This window comes from Zophobas morio, unplaced genomic scaffold, assembly GCF_036711695.1.
Source record: "Zophobas morio isolate AGI-343-1 ecotype UQ-CSIRO unplaced genomic scaffold, CSIRO_AGI_Zmor_V1 ptg000024l, whole genome shotgun sequence".
In the NCBI taxonomy this organism is placed as follows: Eukaryota; Metazoa; Arthropoda; class Insecta; order Coleoptera; family Tenebrionidae; genus Zophobas; species Zophobas morio.
The window spans coordinates 3,919,276-3,945,530 of NW_026972129.1; the positions used below are offsets into that span (position 1 = coordinate 3,919,276).

Here is a 26,255-nt window from a genome sequence, read left to right on the forward strand (position 1 = left end):
TCCGATTGTTCTCTTTACTATTAATTTAACAAAACGTTTTCCTTTCAACTTGATATTAGAATCTAGGTAACGGCTTTGTAGATACTCGACAAATACTTAGGTACTTCGTGTGACAAGAATTTTTAAGTTTTTATTTATCTTATGAATACTGATAATAAAGAAATGAGACGGATCAATAAAAGTGTTACGTAACTTTCAAGCCTCAAAACACAACAGCATCACTCTACCCTGGTTTCGGATTGTAAAGAGGTCAAACTTAGCTCGGAGAAACGAATCTTATAATTTAATTCTCGGAATCGATGTATCCAGCAACGATTAAGTTTCCTCAGTTTTCTACGAAGACTTGAATACTCATTAATAGAGGCTCTGGTGTCACTGAAGGAAGTGTTTTCTACCTCAAATAAGACACAATATATTATCATTAAATTTTCCAGACAATTCTATGTATACGAGTGTCGACTGACAAATTAAAAACCGATAATACAGACTTTAAATAGAAATACAGTTCCATATATTGGGGAAGATGATTTAGTAGAGATGATCTCTTTGAAATGCGGACTTGCTTTTAATCTTTAATAATAATATGTTTTGATGTTTGAAGAGGATGTCTCACAAAATGAACGGCTAAACAAATCTATATTCTTATTTTTTTTCTGCTTTCCATAAGATTACGGCAAGGTAGTGATAGTGATCTAATGATAAATGTGACGTTGTATACATCATAATTAATATATTTCAATTTCAAAGTTAAATTACAAAATGTAGTTATACAATTTTGATTTTTTTTTTCAAAAATCTGGATGACTTGAGTGAAAACTCAACACTGATTGATACTCCATAAGTTTAGGAGGATCTTATTTTGTAAAATTGGAAAAAATTTCTATTGTAAATTTTGGAAATGACATCATCCCACTGGTGATGGAAATGACTGCCCAAATTTTGGTTAGCGTTTAACCATCTGTATCATATATCATATTCTCAGTATACATTCTTATACAATTTGACAACAATCGGCCCAGTACTTTCGGAAATTACACGTCTAATAAAAATCGACACAGACAGACAGACAGATGGAAACGGGAGATCAATTTTTTCGTACTCTAGGGGTCATGAAACGTCGAGAAAACCTGCAAGCAGCGATACGTCGGATGGACCTTATTGCTATACTTCCTGAGCGTAAGCTATACTACACGCAAACGTTTAGTGCGTTTATGGCAACACACCAATTTAACTCCCATTATAATTCAGTAGGCCGTCACAGCCGCTTACTGATAACCTACCTGAAAGGACCTTTTCTGGTAAAATCACGGGGCAGTACGTGAAAGCCATAAAGACACTAAATGTTTGCGTGTAGTATACAAACGCCGGGAAAGTTGCACGTCCGTCCCATACTGGATGCAATGCTAGCTTTCACACTGTCCGTAAGAATTAGGAAAGTTTTATATGATTTATGGGAATTGTTTCCAAATCCAGCTAACTCTCCTTTCTTAGTACTTAGGGATTACCATTTGTTTTTAGAACTAAAAAAGCCACTGCGTGAAATACATTTTCCGGACTTAATTAAAAAAAACTAACTAGGAGCAGGTGAATAAACATAGATCAAAACGTCCATCGAAGAACGTAGCACGTTGGGATAATTGTAAGGTGTTAAATGGGAACTATTCCAATATAATATTGACGAAAATGAATAAAAAGTTATAAACGCATGATGCAATTCCTAGGGTTTTACAAACAGTGTTTATATACACAGAAAACTGCTAAATTATAACAGAGAAAAATATAAGAATAAATAGAAAAGATAACTTTAGTTTATATAGTTAAAAGATCTCATTTCGATTATTTCTTACCTTTATCCTCGGAACTGAATTCTTCCTCGAGATTTTGTGTCGAAGATGACTTCTCTTCGTGTTTTGCAGGTTGTTTCATAGTTTTTCTTGTTTGATGACCACGAAAGGCTGCCTGTATTTTCACAGCAGCTACTTCAAGATCTGTATCCTTGAGTAGTTCGTCTGTGCTAATTTCTTTGTTGTCTGAAGATTCCTCTACTTTTGGCAACGTACACCCATTCGAGGTTAATGTAATAGTTTTAGCAGATTCCGGTTTTAAAGTTTCTGGGAACACACAAAAACGTTTTTAGTAGATTAAACTTTTCTATATGCGGGCGGTAAATTACATAGAAACTTTGAGGAAACAGGCTCACTTTCCCCGTTTCGAATTTATTAAATGGTTAAAACAAAGCTAAATTTATAAGTATATTTTTTGAGTCAATATTTAACAATTTCACTGGAAAGATTCTCTGGAATTTTCTCAACGAAATACCCTACAATCATGTTTTGATATAGTTCTATTTTCTACATACATTAGAATTTTTAATGGTAAAATTGTAATTTATAGTCATATTTTTAATTAACTTTGTAATCCTCACAATAAACTACAATTAAATTACATGAAAAAACTAGTCTAAAGTTAGATTATAATCTAATAATTAATTATTAATCTGAAGGAGCATGCTATGCTAGGCTAAAGTGAAACTTTCTTAATAAAATTTTGAGAACACATCAAATAAGTATGCATACATAACTCGAATAGTCAGAACAATGCTGTTTCCAGATTTTCGAACAGGTACACTAAACTGACTGTCATTTAATCACTAAAATAAATTGCACCGTTCATTTTCTGTGAGAGATCCTGTATAAGCAATTTTAAAAATAAAACTATATTATTACAGCCAATTAATCTCGAAGAATATTTTTATCAGATATTTATTTTATAGATATTGGAGTATAGTAATTTCGGTGAAATGTTTTATATCAGGTGGAACCGTTTTCTCTTTGTCACAATTTTAATATTAAAAACCATATAAGAAACAAGGTGGTGTTCCCATAAAATAAAAAAATAGTACCTAGGGCATGTATAGAAAAAACTGTGAAACGAAAACTTTTATAATGTAAATCTAAAGAATAACAACAATAATATAAATCTTACTGGCAACTGTCTGCTACATTAAAAATATGTGTACTTCTACAACAATCAAATATGTATTAGGTACTCGGACAAAAATATGAGAAAATTGTTTAACTTAGTTTTAAGATAGAATTTAACACTATTTTTCTGTTACATTTTAAAGCAAAACAACGCTCTGCAAATTGTAGATAATCTAGGTATTGTAAAACAACATTAAGTAGCACAATGCATATGAAATTTTTAAAATATATAATGACGCTATTATTTATAGTCCCTAAATTTTATTTATTGACAACATTTACACATTTCATAAGAATATTATTCGTATCCCATCGAAGTTCGCAAACTTTTAATGAAGCAACTATAATCCTAAAAATACACCAAATTAGGACTTACTTGGACTGTTTAAAAAATAAATTGTAAGTAATCTTTAGGTAAAATACATTTTAATTCACTGGATAGTATGATAGTAAGTAAGCAGCGTTAGTAAAAGTGAGTTCGTAAACTGTAGTAATGTGTCCTAGTGGAGATTACGACGAAGAAGATAAATTTACCTTTAAAAAGAAATTACACTATAGCATTAAATCTATTTTTAGGTATATGTAATGTTTTTAGAAAAATAGGGGCGTGATTTATACTGTAGATGTTTTCAGAAGCTTTTTGAATATATGTAGTTACAATTTGCTTTCAAAATTATTTACTGAAAAAAAGATATGGTTTGTATTAGGTAGAGGCTTCATTTGAGCCAAATGTTGCGCCAGCTCTTGAACTGTTCCCTAGATACTAATTTTATTGTATGAACACACTGCACATTTTACAAAATAAGGCAGTTATTTCAGCACTTTTCTATTGGTCGCCATTTTGTTCGGCAGATGATACAATGGAAAACAAGGTCAGAGTTCATTTATTAGTCTCCGGATCGAATATTCTGCCCCGCTCTGATTCTCTTGTGACGTCACCGGATGTGACCACACTGTTTATTACATCACTCAATAGCAATTTAGTTAATTTTATACTTTCCTATCACAACACTAATTTAATTTTAATTGCTATTTTTGCACAACAATATATTTTCCCTCCCTTCGAAATTTGGATATGCGTAACAAAGGCTCTTTATATACCTACACATTTCATAAAAGAAAGTCATTATTTCTGATAGAGCTTTTTGGGCTTTTAGAGTTACTGTTAACAGGTGACCTACATTTTAAGAACAGGGAGGTAGTAATTGGATTTTACTTGTTCTTGCCAATAAGATTACTAACCTAACAACAACTAGGATATGGCTACACTGGTATCTGTTGATCTAAAACAGAATTTTGTACAGTTACATTTATGGCTTCTAGAAACAAACAACCCGCCTGGTGTACGTACAAAGATGTAAACTGACAACTTTTATAACGGACTTAATTTGAATTTGTAAAATGTCCAAAAAAAGTTTTGTCGTTATACCTCGTTAGTGATTATAATTATGTTACAATAAAATTTGTTAAAAGTTTTTTATTTAATAGTGTATATTAAAGATTTTTCGTTCTGAGTTGCTAATGATTAATAAAATACGCGTTAACATGTAGCATCCTAAAAAGTGTGGACTCCTAATAAAATTTCAGATCCTTATATCTATTTTATGCATTTCAAATGCAATTTACTCAACAAAATTTTAAAATGTCCGTCATCATAGTTTTGTAGGGAGGAATAAACAAATTAATCTTAAAGTAAATCTAAATTTTAGTTATTTTTTTCGTTTCGGAAATATTCGTTTAATACAATCCGCAAGAGAGAGACACCGACAAATAGATGACAGGCAAATGGAAACGGAAATCGTATTCTACGAGCCTTGAAATGTCGATAAAATAAGACAATAAATTTTTGTTACAATCGCCTTATTACGATATTCCCTTGTTCGTATAGTAAAAATGTTTGAATAAATGTAGTTTTAATTAATCTGAAATTACTGAGATGTAACTGCTGTGTAAATACTAACTACGTATGTATGTAATTCTAAATTAACATATACTTAAAAATAACGCTAGAACGTAATCAATTCCCTAATGGTGGTACATCATGTAGTAGATGAATTGGACCACGTTATGACGTTAACCAAAAACGTACTAAGCGACAAAATTGCAATTTGAGTAATACTAGAGTAAACTTTCATTAAAAACTAAAAATTTGTATTAATGTCGGAATAAAATTTTTGCCTTAAGAATACATGACTTTATGAATGTAGTCTATTTTGTTAATGGCATCAAAAACACTCAGTCCTTTACAGTTTTAAAGAAGGATTTTGGCGCTTGGTTCTTTTTTGAGAAAACCATGATATTAAATTTATTATTTCGTAAAAACGCACTAAGTAATTTTTTGAATAATATTATATATATTTAAATTAATTTAACGACCCGCTATAAAAGCAACATATGCCATGAAACAAAAACAAAAATGATTAATAAATTAAATTTGTTTCCCCTAATTCGAAATCGATATCATCTCAAAAACCCTCCACATAAAATTCACAGTTTATTCCTCGTAAGTTTTTGTAAAAGAGTTTTGCATCCTCGGGAATAAAAGGACATAATGTTTTTAGATCTGCCAACTTTTTGCGCGATATTGCTTTTCCATTAGGCCATAATGTAGACAATTTTCCAAAATTGAAGAAAGAAATCTTTTCCTTTTATGCATCAAAACTTCATTGTAGATCTCATTTTCCTGACTACTTTTCATTAAAATAGAAAGCGGTTTATCTTTAGTAAGTTTAATCACTCTTGTTTTCAAGCATCTAATTTTTTGTTCATGTATGCCTTCTATTTGTGACACTAGATTCTAAATCGACTTCACTACAAAAATGTTCTTTCTGAGTAAAATAAACAATAAGTGGATTTTTCTTTCTACAATTTAACATAATATTGGCGTAGTCTTGTGGCGTATATGTATACTTAATGACTCCAACATCTTTGTCATTTGGTAAAAAACTATGTTCCGAAACAAAAAAATTTCAAATAAATCGTTTGTTAAGTAGAATGTTGCTATAAAATTGATTTTAGCATGAATACAGTTTTTATGTTATTATTTTGACGCCCACAAGAGTCAGACCACAGAGTTAGTTCTGTTATATCCTTTTTGGAAAATTTTCAGTAGGTATTAAGCTGCTAAGACAATATCCCACCTTTTGTGCGCCACGACGTATTTTCTTTTTTTCCAAATAAAATTCCTTGTTCTACAGGAATAAATACTCTCGTTATAAAGCCAAAATTGACGCTTATAAAACACTAAGTTTGTAGGATAGTTACAAGGAAACAAAGCACTGCACAATCAATTAAAAAAAGTGCTGTGTCACTTGGTACCTTTTTGATTAAAACATAATCCCAGATTTATTAAAGGCGCATAGTTCTACCTCAAATTTTGGTATAAAAATAATTAAGACAAATAAAGTATTTTTACAAATTAGTTTTTGACATTAAATTCTGATTGTTAGGGTGTTTAACTCATTTTTTGCGATTTGGCGCTTAGTACGTTTTTGGTTAACATCGTTCAATTGTTCTTTTTCATAAATAAATAAATTACTTAAACAAACATTTAGTGTCAAAAATGCCGGAAGACATAAATGTTCATACCTATATTTGGTTTACGTGAATTAAAATTAAGTGTAGTTTGTTGTTATTACTAAATATTTATGAAAATTTCGGAGGCCTGTCAAGATGATGAACTTACACAGCTGAAAATAGACGAAAACGCGCGGATTTTCGTATATATTTTTACTTTTCGTATGATAATCATGTCAAAACATTATATAAATTTGGTATATTCATCCAATCCAAAAGTTGATGACGTCAGTTCAAGAAATTGTTAAATGAATATGTATATGGTTTCTAATTGTTTTTTGTATATAGTCTTTTGTTATAATTTTGGATAAAATAAGTTCTGAAACATTTTAAAAATTATTTGAATACTTTACATTTATTTAGATTTATTTTCCCGTGGTGATGAGTATTATGTAGAAAGAAGAAACATCTTTTCTCTTCCACTTTTTATTTTTATTTCTAGGTTACCGGTTTTGGTTCAATAATATTATTAATATTTAATTTAATTTTTTGAACAGAAACCGGTAGCTTAAAAATAAAAATAAAAAGTGGAAGAGAAAAGACGTTTTTTCTTTTTGCACTTCACATTTGTTGTTGAAAGTGTACATTGAACATAGCGCTGAGGCGTTTTAAATTTTAAATATTTATTTGTATTTCCTAAATATTGTTCAACATTATACTCACCACGCTCTAAAACGATTTACCTCTGCAACCAGAGTTGTCATATATTGCTGCGCAACTATATTTAGTATTAATGTATACTACGATATTAAAATATGTACTTTACTTAGATATCAAAAGTAATACATTTTTGCAGAGTGTTAATGTTTTTTGACTTGGAAACACATATGTCCAATGACTCTAGGTGATACACACCGAGAATTGTTTGGATATAAACTAAGGAACAAATGTTACGAGTATAGGTTTTAAGTTTAGCTTGTAGTCAGTACAAATAGTTCCCAAGTTGGTACTAGATAACCAAGCTGCCTTTTTTATCGTCTACTACATAGTCATAATTTCCTTCGTTATTTTGCATGTAAGCAATTTACAATGAATGCCAGCTAGAACCAAAAAAGAAAAACATAGCAAAACACTTAAATTACTGGGTGCTGAAAATGGTTGGAAAATCGTGTACAGTTGAAATTGGATTTACCACTTTAAGAGGATGGAACGATTACTTTCGGGTCTCGACTATATAGAACATGAAATTTTTGAGTTGGCTAACACTGAAACCAGTGCCCTTCTTCATTTTTTGCCGTTGAAAACAGTACTTTCAATTTATCCAGTCCAGGATTTTTTTAACACTGAACAAAACATTAATACGACCAGTCACAAAATGATTCAACACTAAAAGCGTATCGCTAACAAAAATAAAAGTTCAGCTGGAATTTACTTTAGATGAATATGTTCCTCGGCTTTCAATCTTTACTGTTTGGATTAGGGACTTTTAAACAAATAGTTATACAAGCAGTAAGGATGCACTATGTTCAAGGAAGCTAAAAAGGGCTACTTCACAGGACATGATCCAAAAAGCGTACAATGTGTGTGGTAGCGAACGACTGTTGATTGAAATTAACAGTGACAGCTGAATCTGTAAGCAAACAGAGCGAAAACGTTCCATCCGCTGGAAAAGTTATTTTGCAAGGGCAAATGAATTCTTTTAGTCCATAGAAAGCGTATTGTAATAAATAGATAGTACTGCGATAACTTACTTGAACAGCTGCATCAAGTCGTAATTTGGGAAATACGGTCTAGCTTGACAAAAAAACGTTTCGTAAAGATAATGGCAATGAGTAATGAGTTTAATGAGACATGTTACACGTATATTATTATCCAAGCTAAAATTCATTAATTAGGGTTTGAATTTCTTTAGACTTCACTTTGTTTCCAAACATGAAAAAATTTCACATTGGCCAGAAACATCTGATGGATTCGGAAGGTGAATTATTTTGTAAAGAAGACATATTTTTTTGAACATAAATGGATATCAAACTTAAAGGAAATTCCCTTGAAAACTAACATTATTTTAAGCAGTACTTTGTTGATTAATTTTGATGAACAAATTTAATGTGAAAAAACTGATTCAAACATTACAAAAACAGTTAATAATATTCGTCTAAACACATGAAAGCTAAACATTTGTAGGACAGATTCAACGAATTTAATATTCGTTGTCGTAAAATCAATGAGATTCCCGCAGAGCTAGGCATAAAAGTCAATTCAATTAATGTTGTTTTTTCTTGGAAAGATAGTAAGGTCTGAAACAGAATCTGAGTTATTATATTACACCCCAACATCGTCAGTTTAACTGTACATATTTTGCACAATTTATTTTATGTTCTAAACTATGTAAACTACAGAGAAAATGTTAAATATTATTTATTTAATAATAACAATGAATGTGTACCCACATAAATAAAATTTCCTGATACTTGTAAAATAGATAAAATCTGACCCACATTTTTGCAAACAAGATGTTTGAAAATACATTAAATATTATAATTTTGATCAAAGAGGAATTTGTTTTTGATTTTTGTTTTGTAAAATACATTTTTTATATTAACATTACTTAGAACTGACTTTTTTACTAAAACTGCCACGTAAAAAAGTCTTAACTTGAAATTATGTTAAAGGTCTTCAAAAAAATGATCGAAAGTTATTTCGATAAAACATCCCTCGCCTCTAAGATATAGTGCAACAAATCCCGCTTCTTTGAAAAATTATACAATTTGATTTGGCGTTTGTTTTTCTGACAACCTCTATAGGTAATGTAAAAAAATATATATTAATGCATTGACAAACCACAAGTCTAGATCATAATGTGTTGCACATTTTAGGTGGGATGTATCAGGCAAAATTTGGTTATGACATCATCAATTTGGGGGGAGGAGGGAGATAAAGTTTGATTAACGATTACCATGTTTACGATAAACTTAAAACGTTTGCGAAATCTTGAACGATTCGGTTTTCTGCTTACATAATTACAATTTGTAAAATGTTGTTATACAATTTTGATTTTTTTAATCAAAAATCTTATGTCTGGAGTAAAAAACACATCAGGAATTCATAAACCACGAGTGCAAGAGTATGTTATTTTATAATATTTAGTTTAGTTTAGAAGTTTACACCATACAGGCAACATCGTACAAACAATCAACTAAAAGTATTTAATATCTAGTCTATTTAACTAAAATATATTCTGGAATTAATTATCCTGAGTTAATAATAAAAGCTCGTTTCAAGGTATTTAAGGAGATATTGAAAATATTGACCTCAGATGGCAAAGAACTTAAAACACGTGCCAGTTATTAGTAAAAGGACTGTAGATACCATAGTTAGTTCGATGTGTTAGTTCGGCAGCCTTATTCGAAATGATCTTAACATTTCAGGAAAATAAATAATTGAAATAATATTTATTCGGCAAAATTGTAAGATGACATTATTAGTTTTTGGGAGGGTCATAATCGGATAAATTTTGATCAACGATCTATCATGCTTAATATGATTGCAAAATTTCAGAGAGTCGATTTTGCATTTTCAAGGTTTAATTATAAAATATTGTTATATAATTTCGATTTTTTTTCCCAAAAATCTGGAAATCTAGGGTAAAAACTCAACACGGATTCATATTATATTTGCTATTATAAAATTTGGACATGACGTCAATCCATTGTCGACAAAATTGGGAATCTACTCTAATGTGTTTGATTTTTAGACAAACATTGAAAAAATGTATTTATGGCAAGCAATTATGACACTGAAACTTTTAAACAGACAAATTTGATTTAGACGCATTTATTTCCACTGCGAAAGTTGCATACCCCAAAAGTTGTTCACTAACAAAATGTTGAAATAAAATTACAGTGAGATAGGTAACTTTTTGTAAACGTGGACGAGTTATCGTTGTCTAATAAATATGTTTTGTATTTTGTAAAATAAATGTAGGAAGTATGAATTCACTTTTTAATTGTCAACTCATTCGCAATTACGCATTTATAATAAAATACATCTTTAGGTGAGTAGGCCAAGTGCGTTTAAAATTATATATTGTCAAGGTGAATAGAATGTACATATGATCCAATTTTTACTTCTGGAGAGAACGCTACAAAAGTATTGTAATAGCGTCCATTTATTAAATGAAATAAAAAATGAGAAAGTAGTTTTCCCATTTCTGTTTGTCTGTGCGCTCGCGATTTTATTAGACAGACGATCTTAGAAACTACGATTGTTGTAAAATGTTAGGCGTATTTTAGAAATATTGCATAATAATTTGGTGTTAGTTTAAAATTTTGCTAGGTATTTGCGGTTCATTGATCTGCTCTTATTTTTTTGCCTTAAAAGACATCTAGATTTTTGGGAGGCAATTGAGAATTAACTTAGAAACTACAAAATAACTTGCTCTGAGATATTGCAACCGTTTTAAGGTTATCGAAAATCAACATTATTTTCTCTTCTAGAAACTTGAAAACGTCATTTTAAAATTTTGCTAGATGACTTAAATTGGGCAAAATATCATGCGTCATAAGTGTGGTTCAATCAACGCGCCCGTGTTATTTAGAATTAATTAACACTATCCAAACTGATATATTTATCGTCTCTAAAGAATTGATAATGTCATCTAATTTTTGCTGAAAATTTTATAATGCAAATCAATCCATAGCTTCTGCTTTTAGAAAATCAAATTCAAATCAGTTCATTGTATGACAAGGTTTGTCGAAGATTATTTTTAAAAATTTGATATATATGAGCATATTACTTTCTCCACACTGATACTATACCGCGCATTACCTATTTTATTAAAACCTTCCTTTATTATTTTCAAATGATGCTGGTATTAATTTATCTGAAACATTTACATAAAAAAAATATTTCTTCTATATCTGTACACAATCATGTTGAATTACATCATCCGATTAAGTCCGGACTGTGTAATTAAAAATGAATCGTTCAAATTGGTTTTCGTTTTCCCAGACTGACAGAGTCACTTATGAAAAGCTGTTATTAACTGGCATTCACAAGCTATAAGGTAGGCAGCATAACATTTAAATAAAGCCATAATAGTGGCATTTACCACAAATCAATGTTTTTGCTTTGCCAAACATATACCATCTATAAACGTGCACTACTTTCTCTTTGTACATGTTTACAAATATTGATGAGGAAATATGGGGGAATTTATGTTTTCAGTTATTGCTTGAATAAAACAATTTAACTTAGGGGAAGAGGGCCCAAAGCGGGCACCATAAGGAAAAATATTAAAAAAAGTAGTTTATGGATAATCTAGATCCTTTAAATTTTTATATTATAATGCTTGATTTAACCCTTTTCAATGATGCATAACTAAAATTGAAGAAAGTTTATTAAAAAAAAAGTTATAAGCAGATAACTAAATCTTTACAACTGCCCGCTTTGCCCTACGGGGAGGCCTAAAGCGGGCATTCAGCTAGGGCAAACCAGGCAATGATTAAGGTTGGCGTCTGGTTCGATTTCGCTCTATACTAAATACATTGAAAACATTGTCGGGGTTTCCGGAATTGCATTTTAGAAATACTGAAGTCTGCAACCAAACCAGAAGTTAAGTAAACTCATTTTAATAGATTTTAACTTTTCGAGAGTTATTTACCTCAATCATGAATTTTCTTAGGATTATAAATGGTATAAAAGAAAGCTGACACTTTTCCCCAGAGGATCTTCTATCTCAAAATGCAAACCTCTTCAGCACTTCGTCAAAAAATGCATCAATGTGCCGATTAAAGTGTGTTGTAAAAGTTGCTCAACTTTATAATTTTTTTTTTTGTAAAAACTGTAGACTAGATATGAATATAAATATGAAGGTCCCCTGGACTGAAGTTTGGTAATTCGAAATATAATTTTTTTAAAACGATATATCTCGTATTTTTCTTTTTGGTTTTTTCACTTCTTAGACTTCGTTTTATCTTCAGCAAGTTCTTCTTTTATAATTTGTTTCACAAACTCCACATTGCCTTTGTTCTTCTTTTCGAAACAACTATAGATTTAGTAAATACACTAGAAGGACAAACCGGACAAGTGCCCGCTTTGCCCTGCCCGCTTTGCCCATTTCGACAATTAAAATTGCAAACAACATCTAAACTCAAAATGATGCGACAAGTGGCAGTTAACTGCTACCTTATGGTAGCCGAATAAACACAAATTGATTAACGAATTTCATTTTTAGCTTAAAAATCACAAACATAGAAAAAACAGATGTGACACACTTTGCAATATTTTTCAAAATCATATGAAAATTATTTATTTATTACAGCACATAATTGGGTACTCGCAGGAGACCCGGGCGACTGATGTGAAGTATGCGGGGGGGGATGCACTATGTCCGCGCGGTTAGGGCGCACCATCTTTTGAAACGCCAAAACTAAAGAGAGTGCCCGCTTTAGGCTCTATGCCCGCTTTAGGCCCCCTTCCCCTACTTACTAAATACGCATTCAGATTAGAGAGCTCTTGGTATTATATTATAGTATATATTCTCGTATTCCTGATGCTAACATATATATTAACTACAGGTGTATAGAATTGCTTACCTTTGCAAGCTAATCATGAAATAAAGTTATTTATGGCATGCTAAAATTTATGTATTTCAACAGGCTCTTTTAATTCAAAATCTCATCTACTTTATGAACAATGTTAATTAGACATGCTAAGATAAAATTAAAAAATTACCGCGAGGCGTGTTACTTGTTCAATACTACGTTAGTAAAATAAGGTTTCTTGGGTCAATCGTGCGTTGCGTGCACAAATTAGTCACGCTAAAAATCACACGATTGTCAGTTATCTTTGAAACTATATATCATATATCGATTCCAGTCCTTACTAGTAGGTAATCGATCTAATTTATAATTTAGTTTTAACTAAGCAGAAAAAGTGTATATACTATCAAATTTAACGATTTCAAAATTTATTGCTAAAGTGTTATGTTTTATTAGAATTTTTATACTGTGTATGTCCACGAAATTTATTTATTGTTATTATTTCAATTAAAATCTAATGTAACGTTAGGGAATTTTCTAAATTCTTGCAGAACACTTCAAAAATTGGATATTCTATTATTTCTTGTAAGTTGAAGCAAATCTATTTCGTCAATCTAGGGTAGCATTATAAGAAAAATTCGATTAAAATCTAACGCAATATGTATATGTTTTCATGTTTTAGCAGGTTTGTTTGAAATCAGAATAACGTATTCTTTGCTTGATCCAACTGAAAAGAAATAATAGCATTATACACTTATATTACTTAGGGTATGCTATATATTTACGGAAATTATTGCTTGAATTCTCTAGTTTACAAGTTTATTGCCCAATCGTATTAGTCTGTTTTAATATTTCTTTTAGTCCATTAATTTTTATGCAAGAATTCGCTGCCCTTTCTGTACCGATTAAGTTACGTCAACATTTTCACTCAGTAGGACTCTAATGAAAAAATCTATAATGTTTCCACCCTAAATTCTAGAGTCTATAAATAGAGATACTAAACTCACCCTACACCACTCAATAACCCACTCTTCACTTCAGAATTTATTTTAGTATGGCAAATTTTCAGCATTTCTCCATTATATAGGATCAAATAAGAGTATGCATCAATCACAGACATGCGTTCTTGTCCTGAACTTTCACAGGATCATGCTGAAACTCCTTGAAGGGTATGTCGAATATCACAAAGGACGAGCTTCGAACGATTTACCTTCGGGAACATTCGCTTTTCCTCGCTTACTCACTGTTCGCTTTATTTAATAATAATGTTGCAGAAACAGTAGAATTCCTCCCGTTTCCCTTTATCAATAAGTTGTTTGCTTCATTAGAATTACAGGTTCATTGGTTACGAGATACACACACTGCACTTTCATTGCACTATCCATAAAATTTTCCCTTCGTTAATAATTCACACTACGTGTCTGTACTAACGATTTTTTAGTTAGGTATTTAATACACAATTTATTTTCTACATATTTTTGGCCGTAGCGGTTTTTAATGCACGATGCCTTACAACTTGTTTCAGTATAATTTACACTACTTACATTTAGTGAGTTCAAGAACTAACTGTGTGGTAAATTCTACTGCAATACAGTACAATACAGTCGATATGCTTCACGATGTAGTATGTAGTTATTTTTTTGTTGTTAGTTTTTCAAGATTAATTGACTTAATTGAGCTATTAGTCTAATAAATAATATATCTCAATTAATATTAGTAGGTACTTATCTGAAACAGATGCTTCATCGATGTTACTTTTAATCTAAAGATTTTGTAATATACACGGTGTCTCCGATAAACTCCGAGGGCATTACTCAGAACAGATTACCACATTAAGGTGTTCAAAAATTCATTGCCTCTAACGTCATTTAAAACGAGGAACTCTATAAATTGTTGAAAAATACATGATGTACTTCTGTATCTTTGGTATCGTTAGCAACTATACTGGTTTAGAGACAGAAGATTACGAATTTATCATCGAATATTAAAAAATACGATATTGTAATAGAATTCCTTTAAGGCTAAAGTTTAAAATTATTTTGTTTAGAGAGAATCTTGAAAAAGTGCCACTTCTAAATTGTAAAATGCAAGTTATTATTGTTGTCATTGTCACTATTATGATCATCATCATATTCATTACTATTTTGACACAAACTATAAATTAGAAATTATTAACTCCCGTTTCTCAGTGTCTGTCGTCTGTGTGGATTTTTATTACACAAATAATCTCCGAAACTGCCAGACTATTGTCAAATTTTATATATATACTTATATATTTTGGGAACGATGTAAGATCACTTTATAGTCACTGGGTCTGTGCATATAGCGAGTTCGGGGACACATCTGTTACAGGTGGAAGGCTGATATTACTAAAGAATGTTAACGTATTAATAGTCTTTGACATTACTCAGTTGTGACGTTGAAAACACCCCGGTAGTGTTTTTGAGATCATATTGTGAACTACGATTTTGCGATTTTGTTTTGCCATTAACTTACCTTCGACCTCTAATTGAGTGTTTTGTGCCTTCATCTAGTAAGCAAGCAAAAGGAATGACAACAAAAATACATACCTAGATTCAAAACTTACCGCGTAGGTACTGCTTTCTACGTCATCAACATGGCTCTTCTGTAGATGGTGAAGCTCTAATCAAAATTTATCTGATCATCTCCAGCAAACAATTTGATTACGTCACCTCAAAATTTTGCATATTAATAATGTTGTTTAAATTTCTAAGTGACACACATGTATACTTGTGGTTTATAAATCCGCCTTTAATTTTTACTCTAGACATACAAGTTTTTTCATTTTACTTCCCGAGCGTAAGCTAAGGAACTATTGTAATCGAGTCCATCAGACAACTGGCTGCTTTTTTACATTAGCAGAATAAACGAACGTCGCACTTTACAAACAACATGCGCCGGACTTTGTAACTTCTGTACTCCGTACTTTATAAACAACGAAGGCCGCACATTGTAAGCGACTGACGCCGTAATTTTAAGTTTATATAACAACGTTTATAAGTTCTGAATGCTGTACTTGTACTTTAGAATTACTTATACAGAGTGACTCAAAATAAAAATCACCAAATCAAGAACAGTTCACCACAGACTGTGTATTTTATTGTTCAAATCAAGAACGGATCACCCTATTTTCCCGAAAATTTGAATATACGGTACTATTATTATTAATATTTCATTATTAATTACATCAAAATTTTCAAAATGACAGGAAAATGACGATGAAGATTTTCTGGCCGCGACTGTATGTATTCTTGTTAAATTGTTGACGACGCATCACAAAATTTTGTTATGGAAACAGATGCATAGCATGCTTCTTTACCTGCATTTTAAAAGTCCAAGCATATCTTTATTTTCAATTCCCAAAATAATTTTTTATAATTTTTCGAAAAATCTGTATTTGTTTGCCTGTACCTCAGAAATGGGCGAGTTTTACTTCCTAACCATTACAATAATGTGGTTTTAATATCTGTTACTCCTTCAGGGCACCACCTTTTCACTGTGTCGTTTTCTTATCAGTCGTTATTTTGTAATATCGCCTTTTGGACTTGTCATTTTTTTGAGTAGACACTAATTATTTTCCTTGTTTTATCGGTTGTTTTTACGAGAAATATTATTTTAGTAATGATCCTGATGCAAAAATCTATCCCTAATCTTGACTTTACATGTGCAAGTTATCCATCAAATTTTACAAATTTTGTCAGACATTAAAAAGTGAGTTCCTAAAAAAAAATAGGAAATCCACTCAACATTAATAACAATAATTTGTGTTCTTTCCCAAAATTGATGACAATTTCAGAAAATTAGGTCTTGTTTACAAAATATATTCACAGAGTGAAACATTTTTACTTCCCAAGCCTAAGCTAAAGAAGTATTGCAATAGGGTTCATCAGACGACTAGATATTTTCATGTTTTCTCCACGGTTCATGATCCCTGAAGTACGAAAAAAGTGGTTTCCCGTTTCCGTCTGTATGGATTTTTATTAAACAGATTCTTCTCAAATTTTATACGCATTTTAGGTGTATCATGCAGATGCTAAAACCCCACTAACAATTTAATGACGTCATCATTTTGAATAGTAAAGTTATCTAAATATTATGAAATAATATGCTCCGGTACTCGTGGTTTAAGAATCTTGATTCGTATCAAGATTATTTCACAAAATTATTTGTGCAATAATTTCCATATGATTTATGTAGCCAATATCTCGTTTCTGCATCAACGATTCGTAGAATAGGGTACGGGAGGGAGATCGTTAAGACTTGTACTCTGACCCGTTTGTTGGAGTCCCATGAATACTCAACGTCTTTTTTTCATTGTGACTTGTAGTACGAAAAAATAGATCTTCCGTTTCCGTCTGTCTGTCTATCCGCCGTCCGTGATGATTTCTGTTAGACAGATAATCTCCGAAACTACTAGACCGATTGTTGTAAAATTTTATATGTGTATTATGAATTTATGTAGATGGTAAAATGCTGCCCAAACTTTGTCTAATCATCTCCACCAACAACGTGATGACGTTACCTCAAATTTGTACATAGTAAATGGGTTTTAAAGTGTACAAAATAACATAGTCCTACACGTGTAGTTTATGAGTCAACATTGAGCTTTTACCCGAAACGTCTAGATCTAAATTAAAATTATATAGCATTTTGCAATTTAATTTAGAATCTGTAAATATTTTTTATTCTTATCATAAGCATTATAAATTTTTATTAAAATATATTTCCTTATCCCCTCCAAAAAATGGATATATAGATTTATTTTATCAATTATGAAACTACCGATCAAACGTTCTTGAAATTGGGGGATTTGTCTTTACCAAAGAATTGAAAACATCATTTCATGACACCTTTCAGTCAATCGTTTTACTTCCTGAGCATAAGCTAAGGAAGTATAGTGTCGAGTCCATAGGACGAATGGTCACTTTTATGTTTTCTCTACGTTTCATGACCCCTACGTCTGTCTGTGTCTGTCTGGCGTATGTATCCATTTTATTAGACACGTAATCTCCGACACTACCGGACCGATTGTTGTCAAATTTTGTATGTATATTCGGAATTTCATGTAGATGGTTAAACGCTAAACAAAATTTGTCTAATCATACCCACCAACAACCTGATACCATCCCCTCAAAATTTTTAACAACAAATATTTTTTTAAATTTATAAAATCTATATACCCTTACACTTGTAGTTTACAAATCCGCATTTAGTTGTAATGACAATTACTTTACAAAAATGTTTCTGCAATATTCGATGCGTGTTACATATAACCTATATAATATAATGTATGCACTAGAGAGGTTCAAATCTCGGTCTCATCCTCGTTACACCTTTTTTTTTTAATCAAATCAAGAACGGTTCACCTCATTTATTTGAAAATTATACTAATGTCACACCGCAAATACTTTTTATTACAGTAACAGCTCCTCACTCAAAATAGTTTTCGACCCGTTTGGCTGTATTAATCAGTCCACCCGCTGATGTACATGATTACTGATTATAGTCGATTCCAAGTATAAACATAAATATTCGAATCTAACCATGTAATTACAAGACTTCGGCATCACATAAGTGATGTTCATTGCCGCTCAAGTGCTACAACGTCGGAAATTCCTAGTAACAATTACTAATTTTTCTATGTTTTCCTCAGTTATAGGAGTTTTTCTAGATGTTAAAATTGTTTTAAAAATAAAAAATGACTGTTCAACATCACAGTTTTTGTGATGATCTTCATCAGATAAATCCTGTACTGAATTCAACGGCACTGAGTTTGAGACTGCACAGTCGGCCAGTTAAATTTACCACCTGTCGTCGTGACGTCGTATTTAATGTTTGTCTGATTGATTCCTGATCACTTCGGCTTTGACTAACTCTGGTAATTATAGTGTTCCAAATACTATAGGGTTATATGGCTGTTGTAATATTAGGGTACTGTGAAGACGACAGTGGAGCAGTTAATAAGGCAAACCCGCAGTTGTAAATTGCGTTTGTGTTAGTTTAATGTACCAAAAATGTTTAAGCGGATTCCCAAGCAGTAGATATTGAGGTGGCAAGATATTGAGATATATCCTTGATTTATGACGCTAGGATTGAGCCGGTAACTAGCCGCACAAAAGGAATTTTAACATCCCTCATTACTAAGTTTAGTGGAGCCATATAACCTTCTAGTATTTCGGACACTTAGACATCGTGTTATTAAAAGGTACGTACAAAATAAAATCGGCAATTGGTCTCGAAGTATGGGTGCTAAAAGTAAAAAAAGTTCAGATCAAAGTGTTCTCCTTTTAGAGATAAAAATTATTAAAATGTATGTCCAAATTCGTTGTACGCCTCTGATAAAAAGATCATCTTTCGTTTCTATAGCAACATTTAGTCTTGACAAAAGTTTTATTGTTACAGTTGCTAGAATTTAATAAAATAAATTAATTTTACTTATTTATCCTTCAGTAGCGTCTAAAAAGCTTGGATAAGGGTTAATTTTCCCCTTATAATTTTGATAACACAAAATAAGGTTTTCAGACTTCTTACACTTCGCGAAGAACTGTTCGTTTTGTTGTACGTACCTTTCAATAACACCCTGTATAGTTTTGAAAATTTCATTCTACCTTATAAAATTTTATTGACAATAACGAGGCGGACAGTTGTATAATAATAAGAAATATTTATGGCTCACACCAGTTTACCCGAATTTGTCGGAGAACATTTAACAGGTAGCTGTACTCATAAAATAATGCTCATTTTCGTTTGTGAGTAACGATGGGCCCTGTCCAGTCGTGGATTATTCTACTTTACAACTTTAAGTTGGAAATTATCTCTTGCTATTGTATTACTGTCCGTCTCGTTATTGCCAATAAAATTTTATAGGGTAGAATAAAATTTCCAAAACTATACTAATAACACTTCATTTTCCCGTTGGTTATACGCTTTAAATATCTGTTCTATCGTTTTGTGGGCCATGGTATACCTTGTAATTTGCGCTGTCATGCCACAAGGGCTGTGGGGGATAATATTTACGTCACTGGTTTTTACTTTATAGAGGTTATCACAAAACTAAACTCGCTAAATCAAATTTTATAATTTTTCAAATAAGAGGGATTTGTTTCAGGAGCGAGGGAAGTTCTGTCGAAATAAACTTTTTTTTTTAATCTGTATTCTTAAATGGTACTTTACGCGAAAATAGGCTGCGCTAAATACTATGCAATGTAGAGAGGTAACTACAGTTAACTTTACGAGAACAGGATTTGTGATGGAATTATATCAACATCATGTTGTACTAAATTCTAAATGAACTAATGCTTGTTACGGCTGCAACTGATCCACGGTAATATGATAAATCTCTTTACAAATTTGCCATCAATTAAATTTTAATCACATTTTCTGTGCATTTAACCGTGAAGTAGAGGTTCACAATTCTCCTACAAACAGTAAAAAAAAAAATATTTGGACGCAAAGTGATTTGAACGGTCTATAATTCTGTTTAAACTATATTATTTAGGAATTCTTTACGTGTAAACGAATGGCATAAGTCATATTTCTTTAAGTATTTTTAACTCGTACGAAAACATGACTCTCTCGTATCTGTATGCCGTCTGTCGTCTGTTCGCGTCTGTGTCGATTTTTATTAGAGACATAAATCTTCTAAACTACCAGAACGATTGTTGTCAAATTTTGTATTAAGAATATCGTGTAGATGGTAAAACGCTAAACAAAATTTGTCTGATCACCCAACAATGATATCACATCATCTCCAACTTTTACAATTGTAAATGTTATTTAAATTTTATAAAACAACATACTCCTCCAATTCTAGTTTATTAATCCGTTTGAGATTTTGCCCTAGGCATCTAGATTTAAAAGAAAAATCAAAATTGTATTAGATTTTACAATTTAAACTTGAAATTGCAAAACCGAACGCTCTGAAACCTTGTAAATATTTTAAGGTTATCTGAAACCTTGTAAACGTCTTAATGTTATCTGAAACAGGGTTAATCGTTAATCAAAGTTTATCCATTTACGACCACTCCTAAAAACTGATGACGTCATCTCAAAATTTTGCCAAATAAATCCTATCTAAAATGTAGAAATTATGATGACTATACTTGTAATTTATCATTCCATTCAGATTTTTTAGAATTGACATATTTAGATACAGGATGACTAAAAAAATAATGAACCAGTCAATTCATTTTATTGATTAACTCAGGAAAGACTCATTCCATTTTCCCGAAAATTTGGGACTACAATACTGTTATTATTAGTATTATACTGCCATATCTATCCATATTAAGATATGTGTCCGAAATATACGGGTAGCGCGCTTTATTACATTTATTTCGCAAAATCAAATTTTATAATTTTTCAAAAAAGCTGAAAATGTTAATTAACTCAGGCTTACCACAGAAATCTATGCCTATCCATGTCCACTAGTCTCCAGAGAATTATTTATCGAGGCAAATAGGGCAGCAATTAAATAGTAAGCGTTTTATGTTTTGTGCGTCTAGTGTTATTTTTATCAAAGTGGCACGAAAAAGTCTTCGATTAGGTTAGTGTTTTCTAAAGTGGTTAACTGGCCATGTATTAATTAACTCAGTCTGCCAAACCAAGGGAAGTGAAATAAGCGTACTATGTAGAATGCGGCAAAAAGTTCCGTAACAGAAAAAAGAGTAGGAAGAGGCAGTGGGGTGGAAATTATTATATACCTACGGTAATAGAGTGATTAACAAGCAATTTTTCTGATGGTAGCGATAAATTTTGCTTGCTGAGACTCCATTTTACTTCCTGTTGTCAAAACTGACATGGTTGAAAGTGACTTTTAATTTACGTCAAAATTATTGTTATTATTGAATATTATTAAAATGTCATAAACAAAATTTCTTGAAGGCTTAACAGTGACATAGCGCCAAGCATATGAATCAAATTTGACAAATTGTTTAATTCTATTGCCAACTTAAACAGTACTTGTTGATATTAACGTACAGTCATGCTCACATAAATCCTGTACAGATGAAAATCTGAATTTGTATGCATACTATTAATTTTGTATTAATTTTGACACATTACAATAGTGAGGTTGTACGGGATTTATGCGAGTATGACTACATACAATCAACAAAATTCGTCCTTGGCCCATACAATAAAATCGTTGTTTGTATAATAAGTGCCGAAAAAGAACCATTACGTAAAAATATAGTGTTAACGTAAGCTTTTTCGACACGTGTTATAAACAAAGTTTTTTCTCCAACTCTACGAATATCTTTGAAATAATAAACAATAAATTTTCACTAAATTGATATATTGAATCAGATTACTAGCTAATACCATTTATGCGTTGTTAAGGTATTTTGCTAATAATTTTATGTGCTTCAATGTTTTTGATGGCCATATTTATGTAAATCGTGTCCGCTTATTATGATGATGCATATTTGATCAAAAATGATTCTAGTAGCGTTGAAGAATGTTGCGCTCCACCTGTAGATAGTCAACAGACTACAATTTCAGGTTCGGTTAATATCATTTGTTGTAATTATGATGTAATAAATATCTATGAAAAATAAAATCCGAAAACAAAAAGGACATGTGTCATTTGCGATATCTAAAACGCACTGGTTTGTAAAACTGCTTCTTCCAAATCGTTGCTAAGGTTATCTTAATTAGGTAATAGTCCGAAAATAGCACAGTAGTAGGAAATAGAAATTTTTGATTCCCGGATGAACACTTGTTTGCGGCAGTGCGGGAAGCAGGCTTCATGAACGTGTTGTGTACAATATTTTTTGCAATTAATAAACTATAGTCACTTTCCGCACGCTGTTAGAAAAATAAAATTACTGTATTCACATAGGTACCTACAGCTTTACCAGCTCCAAAATTTGGTGCCATTTAAATGTGTTCATATCACGAGTTATATATATATATTTTATACATGTAAATGTAATTTGCCCCCAAAGAAAGCTTCTCCCTTCTATCTCAAGATACCAAAAACCATGGTTAGTGCTTGATGTGTGTTGTCACAATATATACTACATTTCCTAAAAGATTTATCTTATCAACAAAATAAGCATAGTAAAACCTACCTAAACGCTACGATTTTTTTAATAACAAAACAGTTTCTAGCATTTGAACGAGATGTTTACATAGCAGCGTACATACTAGGCAGCTAGTCGGCAATTTTGGGGTTATCTCCACCACGCCAATTTTTTCACATTTGACTACCACACTAGTGTTATTGTGGCACTTCATTGAAAAGCTCCCTTTATCAATAATCCAGACATGTTATTATTTTATTATTCGACAATTAAATTATGTATACCGCGAGATCGAAAAAGAAATTAGTCAAAGTTGGCCATTCACGACAAGCCGTTGGTCGTATTTTTTTTTTTTTATTAAATGTCAAATTGATAGTTTAAAATTAGAATTATAACACCTATTTACACATAAAAGTGAATCCAAATCACCGCTTTCCAATTTTGTCCCAATTTTGTCCCATTTCTGAAGTAAGATTCTAATAACAAAAAAGGTTTAACTTCGTTTGATAACATTGCAAATTACTTTTGTCAACGTGACGTTTAATAAAAAATTGTTTTAAACTAAGACAAACGCCTTTTCGTACATGGCCAACTTTGACTAATTTCTTTTTCGATCTCTCTGTACTTTTAATATCTGCGTTTTTAATCACACGTATACGATTATAGTAAAAAAAAATCAAATTTGTACAAGCAAATTTTACATTTTGTCTTAGATTCCACAAAACGAATTTTTAAAATTTTGGCAAAATACTGATTTTATGACCACAGGATGACGATTAAATAGTATCTATTCATCCATTGTTGAAAGTTAATGTCGTGTTCACAAAACTGTAAAAATAAAAAAAAAGTGTATTAATATATGTGCCTAAAGATGCACTTTGTTTGCGCTTTAATAAGTAATATATTCTTATTTTTTAGAATTATTCATACAGGATGTTTAAAAAATGAATGGAGTAATTTTACTGATTAAATAAAAAAATGTCTATCTAATCTTCCCAAAATTCTGAGGACGTCACACCTGCTAATTTTATTAGTATGTAACGGGTGTTCAATTCAAAAATCACTTAGAGAACGCGTTGGAATTTCATTTGACACAAACGGCATGTCTGTTCTTATAACATCCATTTGGCAGAAACATAACCTGTTATATGCTATATGTTATAAGAACAGAGCTTTGTGTCAAATGATATTCCAACACCCACTCCGTATGATTTTCCAATTATTATAATATACTGATATATTCATGCCTACTACAACGTTGATGGTTTCCTCTAAATAATATTGTATATAAAAAAATTCTACTACATACATATATGCAGCATGCAGCATAGATGATGACGCCGTCTTTTATATATATATATATTAGGGTGATTCAAAAAAAAAAATAATTTTTTTTTTCGTGTCAAAGAGGTTCAAAAGTTTCTTTTCAACGTAAAAAAATACCAGTTAAAAGTTGAGCTCTTAATATTAATATTAAGACCGTCCGCATCGCGTTTTTCTATTTCCCATAAGAATAACATGGGAAAATTTTTGTTTGCACCTTCTGATTTTTATTGCTAGCCCGTCGTGTGTCGTGAAAAAAATTCAATCACATATTTTTATAGAGAATTGAACGCTCTACAAAAAGTGTCTCCTATGATTTTGCGAGAAACCTGACTATGATTTTTTAACCCACTGATGCTGAAAATGTTCGGAAAGAGTTTTACTGGCCTTATTATAGCATAAAATTATAAACAATTACTGTTTAAAAAACTAAATTTAAAATGTGTATAAATTTTTGTGGTGATTTATTCCAATAAGACCATCAAATTTATTGTAATGCATCAAAAACGTCAAAATTTGGATAAATTTAACTTTAGCCTAAAATAACTCTTCAACTATCAGGTTTCTCGCACAATCATAGGAGACACTTTTTGTAGAGCGTTCAATTCTCTATAAAAATATGTGACTGAATTTTTTTCACGACACACGACGGGCTAGCAATAAAAATCAGAAGGTGCAAACAAAAATTTTCCCATGTTATTCTTATGGGAAATAGAAAAACGCGATGCGGACGGTCTTAATATTAATATTAAGAGCTCAAATTTTAACTGGTATTTTTTTACGTTGAAAAGAAACTTTTGAACCTCTTTGCACGAAAAAAAAAAATATTTTTTTTTTTTTGAATCACCCTAATATATATATAAAAAATGTCATAGAAATTTGTATGAAGAAAAACCCTGACACACACCAGATCACCTTTCTGAAGGCGAAAGAAGAACTGTCTAAATTTTTCAGAGATTTTTTTCAGCTGTGTTTAGCAATATTTTAAAGTTCTTTAAAAAATGCAACATGAATATTTTCGTTTGACATCACACAATAACGCAAAAAATAATAATAAATAGCATACACGTTAATGTGTCAGTGCTACCAAATATGAACTTCTTTGAACTGCGTAGTGCTGTCACGAAATATTAAAATACATACATTATATGGCTACCCATTTACCTTGCACATTTTCGGTGTTTCTCTTCTCACTATTTTCTTCTGCATTCTCCCCTCCTAATGATATTGCAGTATCCTTGCTTGTGTTGCAACCCATTTTTAGATTTTTCCTTAAATATGAGCAGATTTGCCTGTTGTTACATACCAAAACCACTGATGCATTATTTTTATAATAAAGCGACAGATAGTACGATTATAACTAAAAATAATAAATAACGTTTCATGTAGTGGAATTGATTTTCTTTCGTCTAACTACTAGCGTAGGTAAATAATTTGAGCAATGATAAGCAATTTGTTTATTACTTACAAGGAATAAAGCGTACACATATTTTATTTACGAACAATACTTACTTCTAACAAAGGGGCTACCCCAGGCTACCCACAAAGATATTTTCTATATCTTATGATTTAATTCCTTAATTAAAATAAAACTGTTACATTTAAATTGTATTTTTCACCTTTGTAGAAAATTTAATAAATATTAAAATAAACCAATGCATTTCTGGGAATTGCGAGTGCAATGAATAGTTGTTCTACTTGTAAAAATATGAACCAACCACGACCAACCCTTATTTTATGGGTAGAAGATGAACAAACAAGAGTGGTTACTAACCATTCAAATTTTGCTCGAGCTTGCGCTTTCCAACGTGCAATGACTCATCGCAATTTAATCCGTACGTGTC

At 31.3% G+C, this 26,255-nt stretch overlaps 1 protein-coding gene across 1 annotated transcript in view; it reads right to left on the minus strand.

Annotated features, from left to right (window-relative positions):
• Positions 1-26,126, minus strand: part of LOC135134802 (sperm surface protein Sp17) — a 45,617-nt gene extending 19,491 nt beyond the window's left edge. Inside the window, exons 1-3 of the mRNA XM_064063633.1 lie at positions 25,924-26,126; positions 25,576-25,771; positions 1,848-2,111 (exon numbers count right to left, since the gene is read on the minus strand). Coding sequence (XP_063919703.1) covers positions 1,848-2,111; positions 25,576-25,669 — 358 coding nt within the window. The 5' untranslated portion in view covers positions 25,670-25,771; positions 25,924-26,126. The remainder of the gene's footprint in view (positions 1-1,847; positions 2,112-25,575; positions 25,772-25,923) is intronic.
• Between the last annotated feature and the right edge of the window lie 129 nt (positions 26,127-26,255).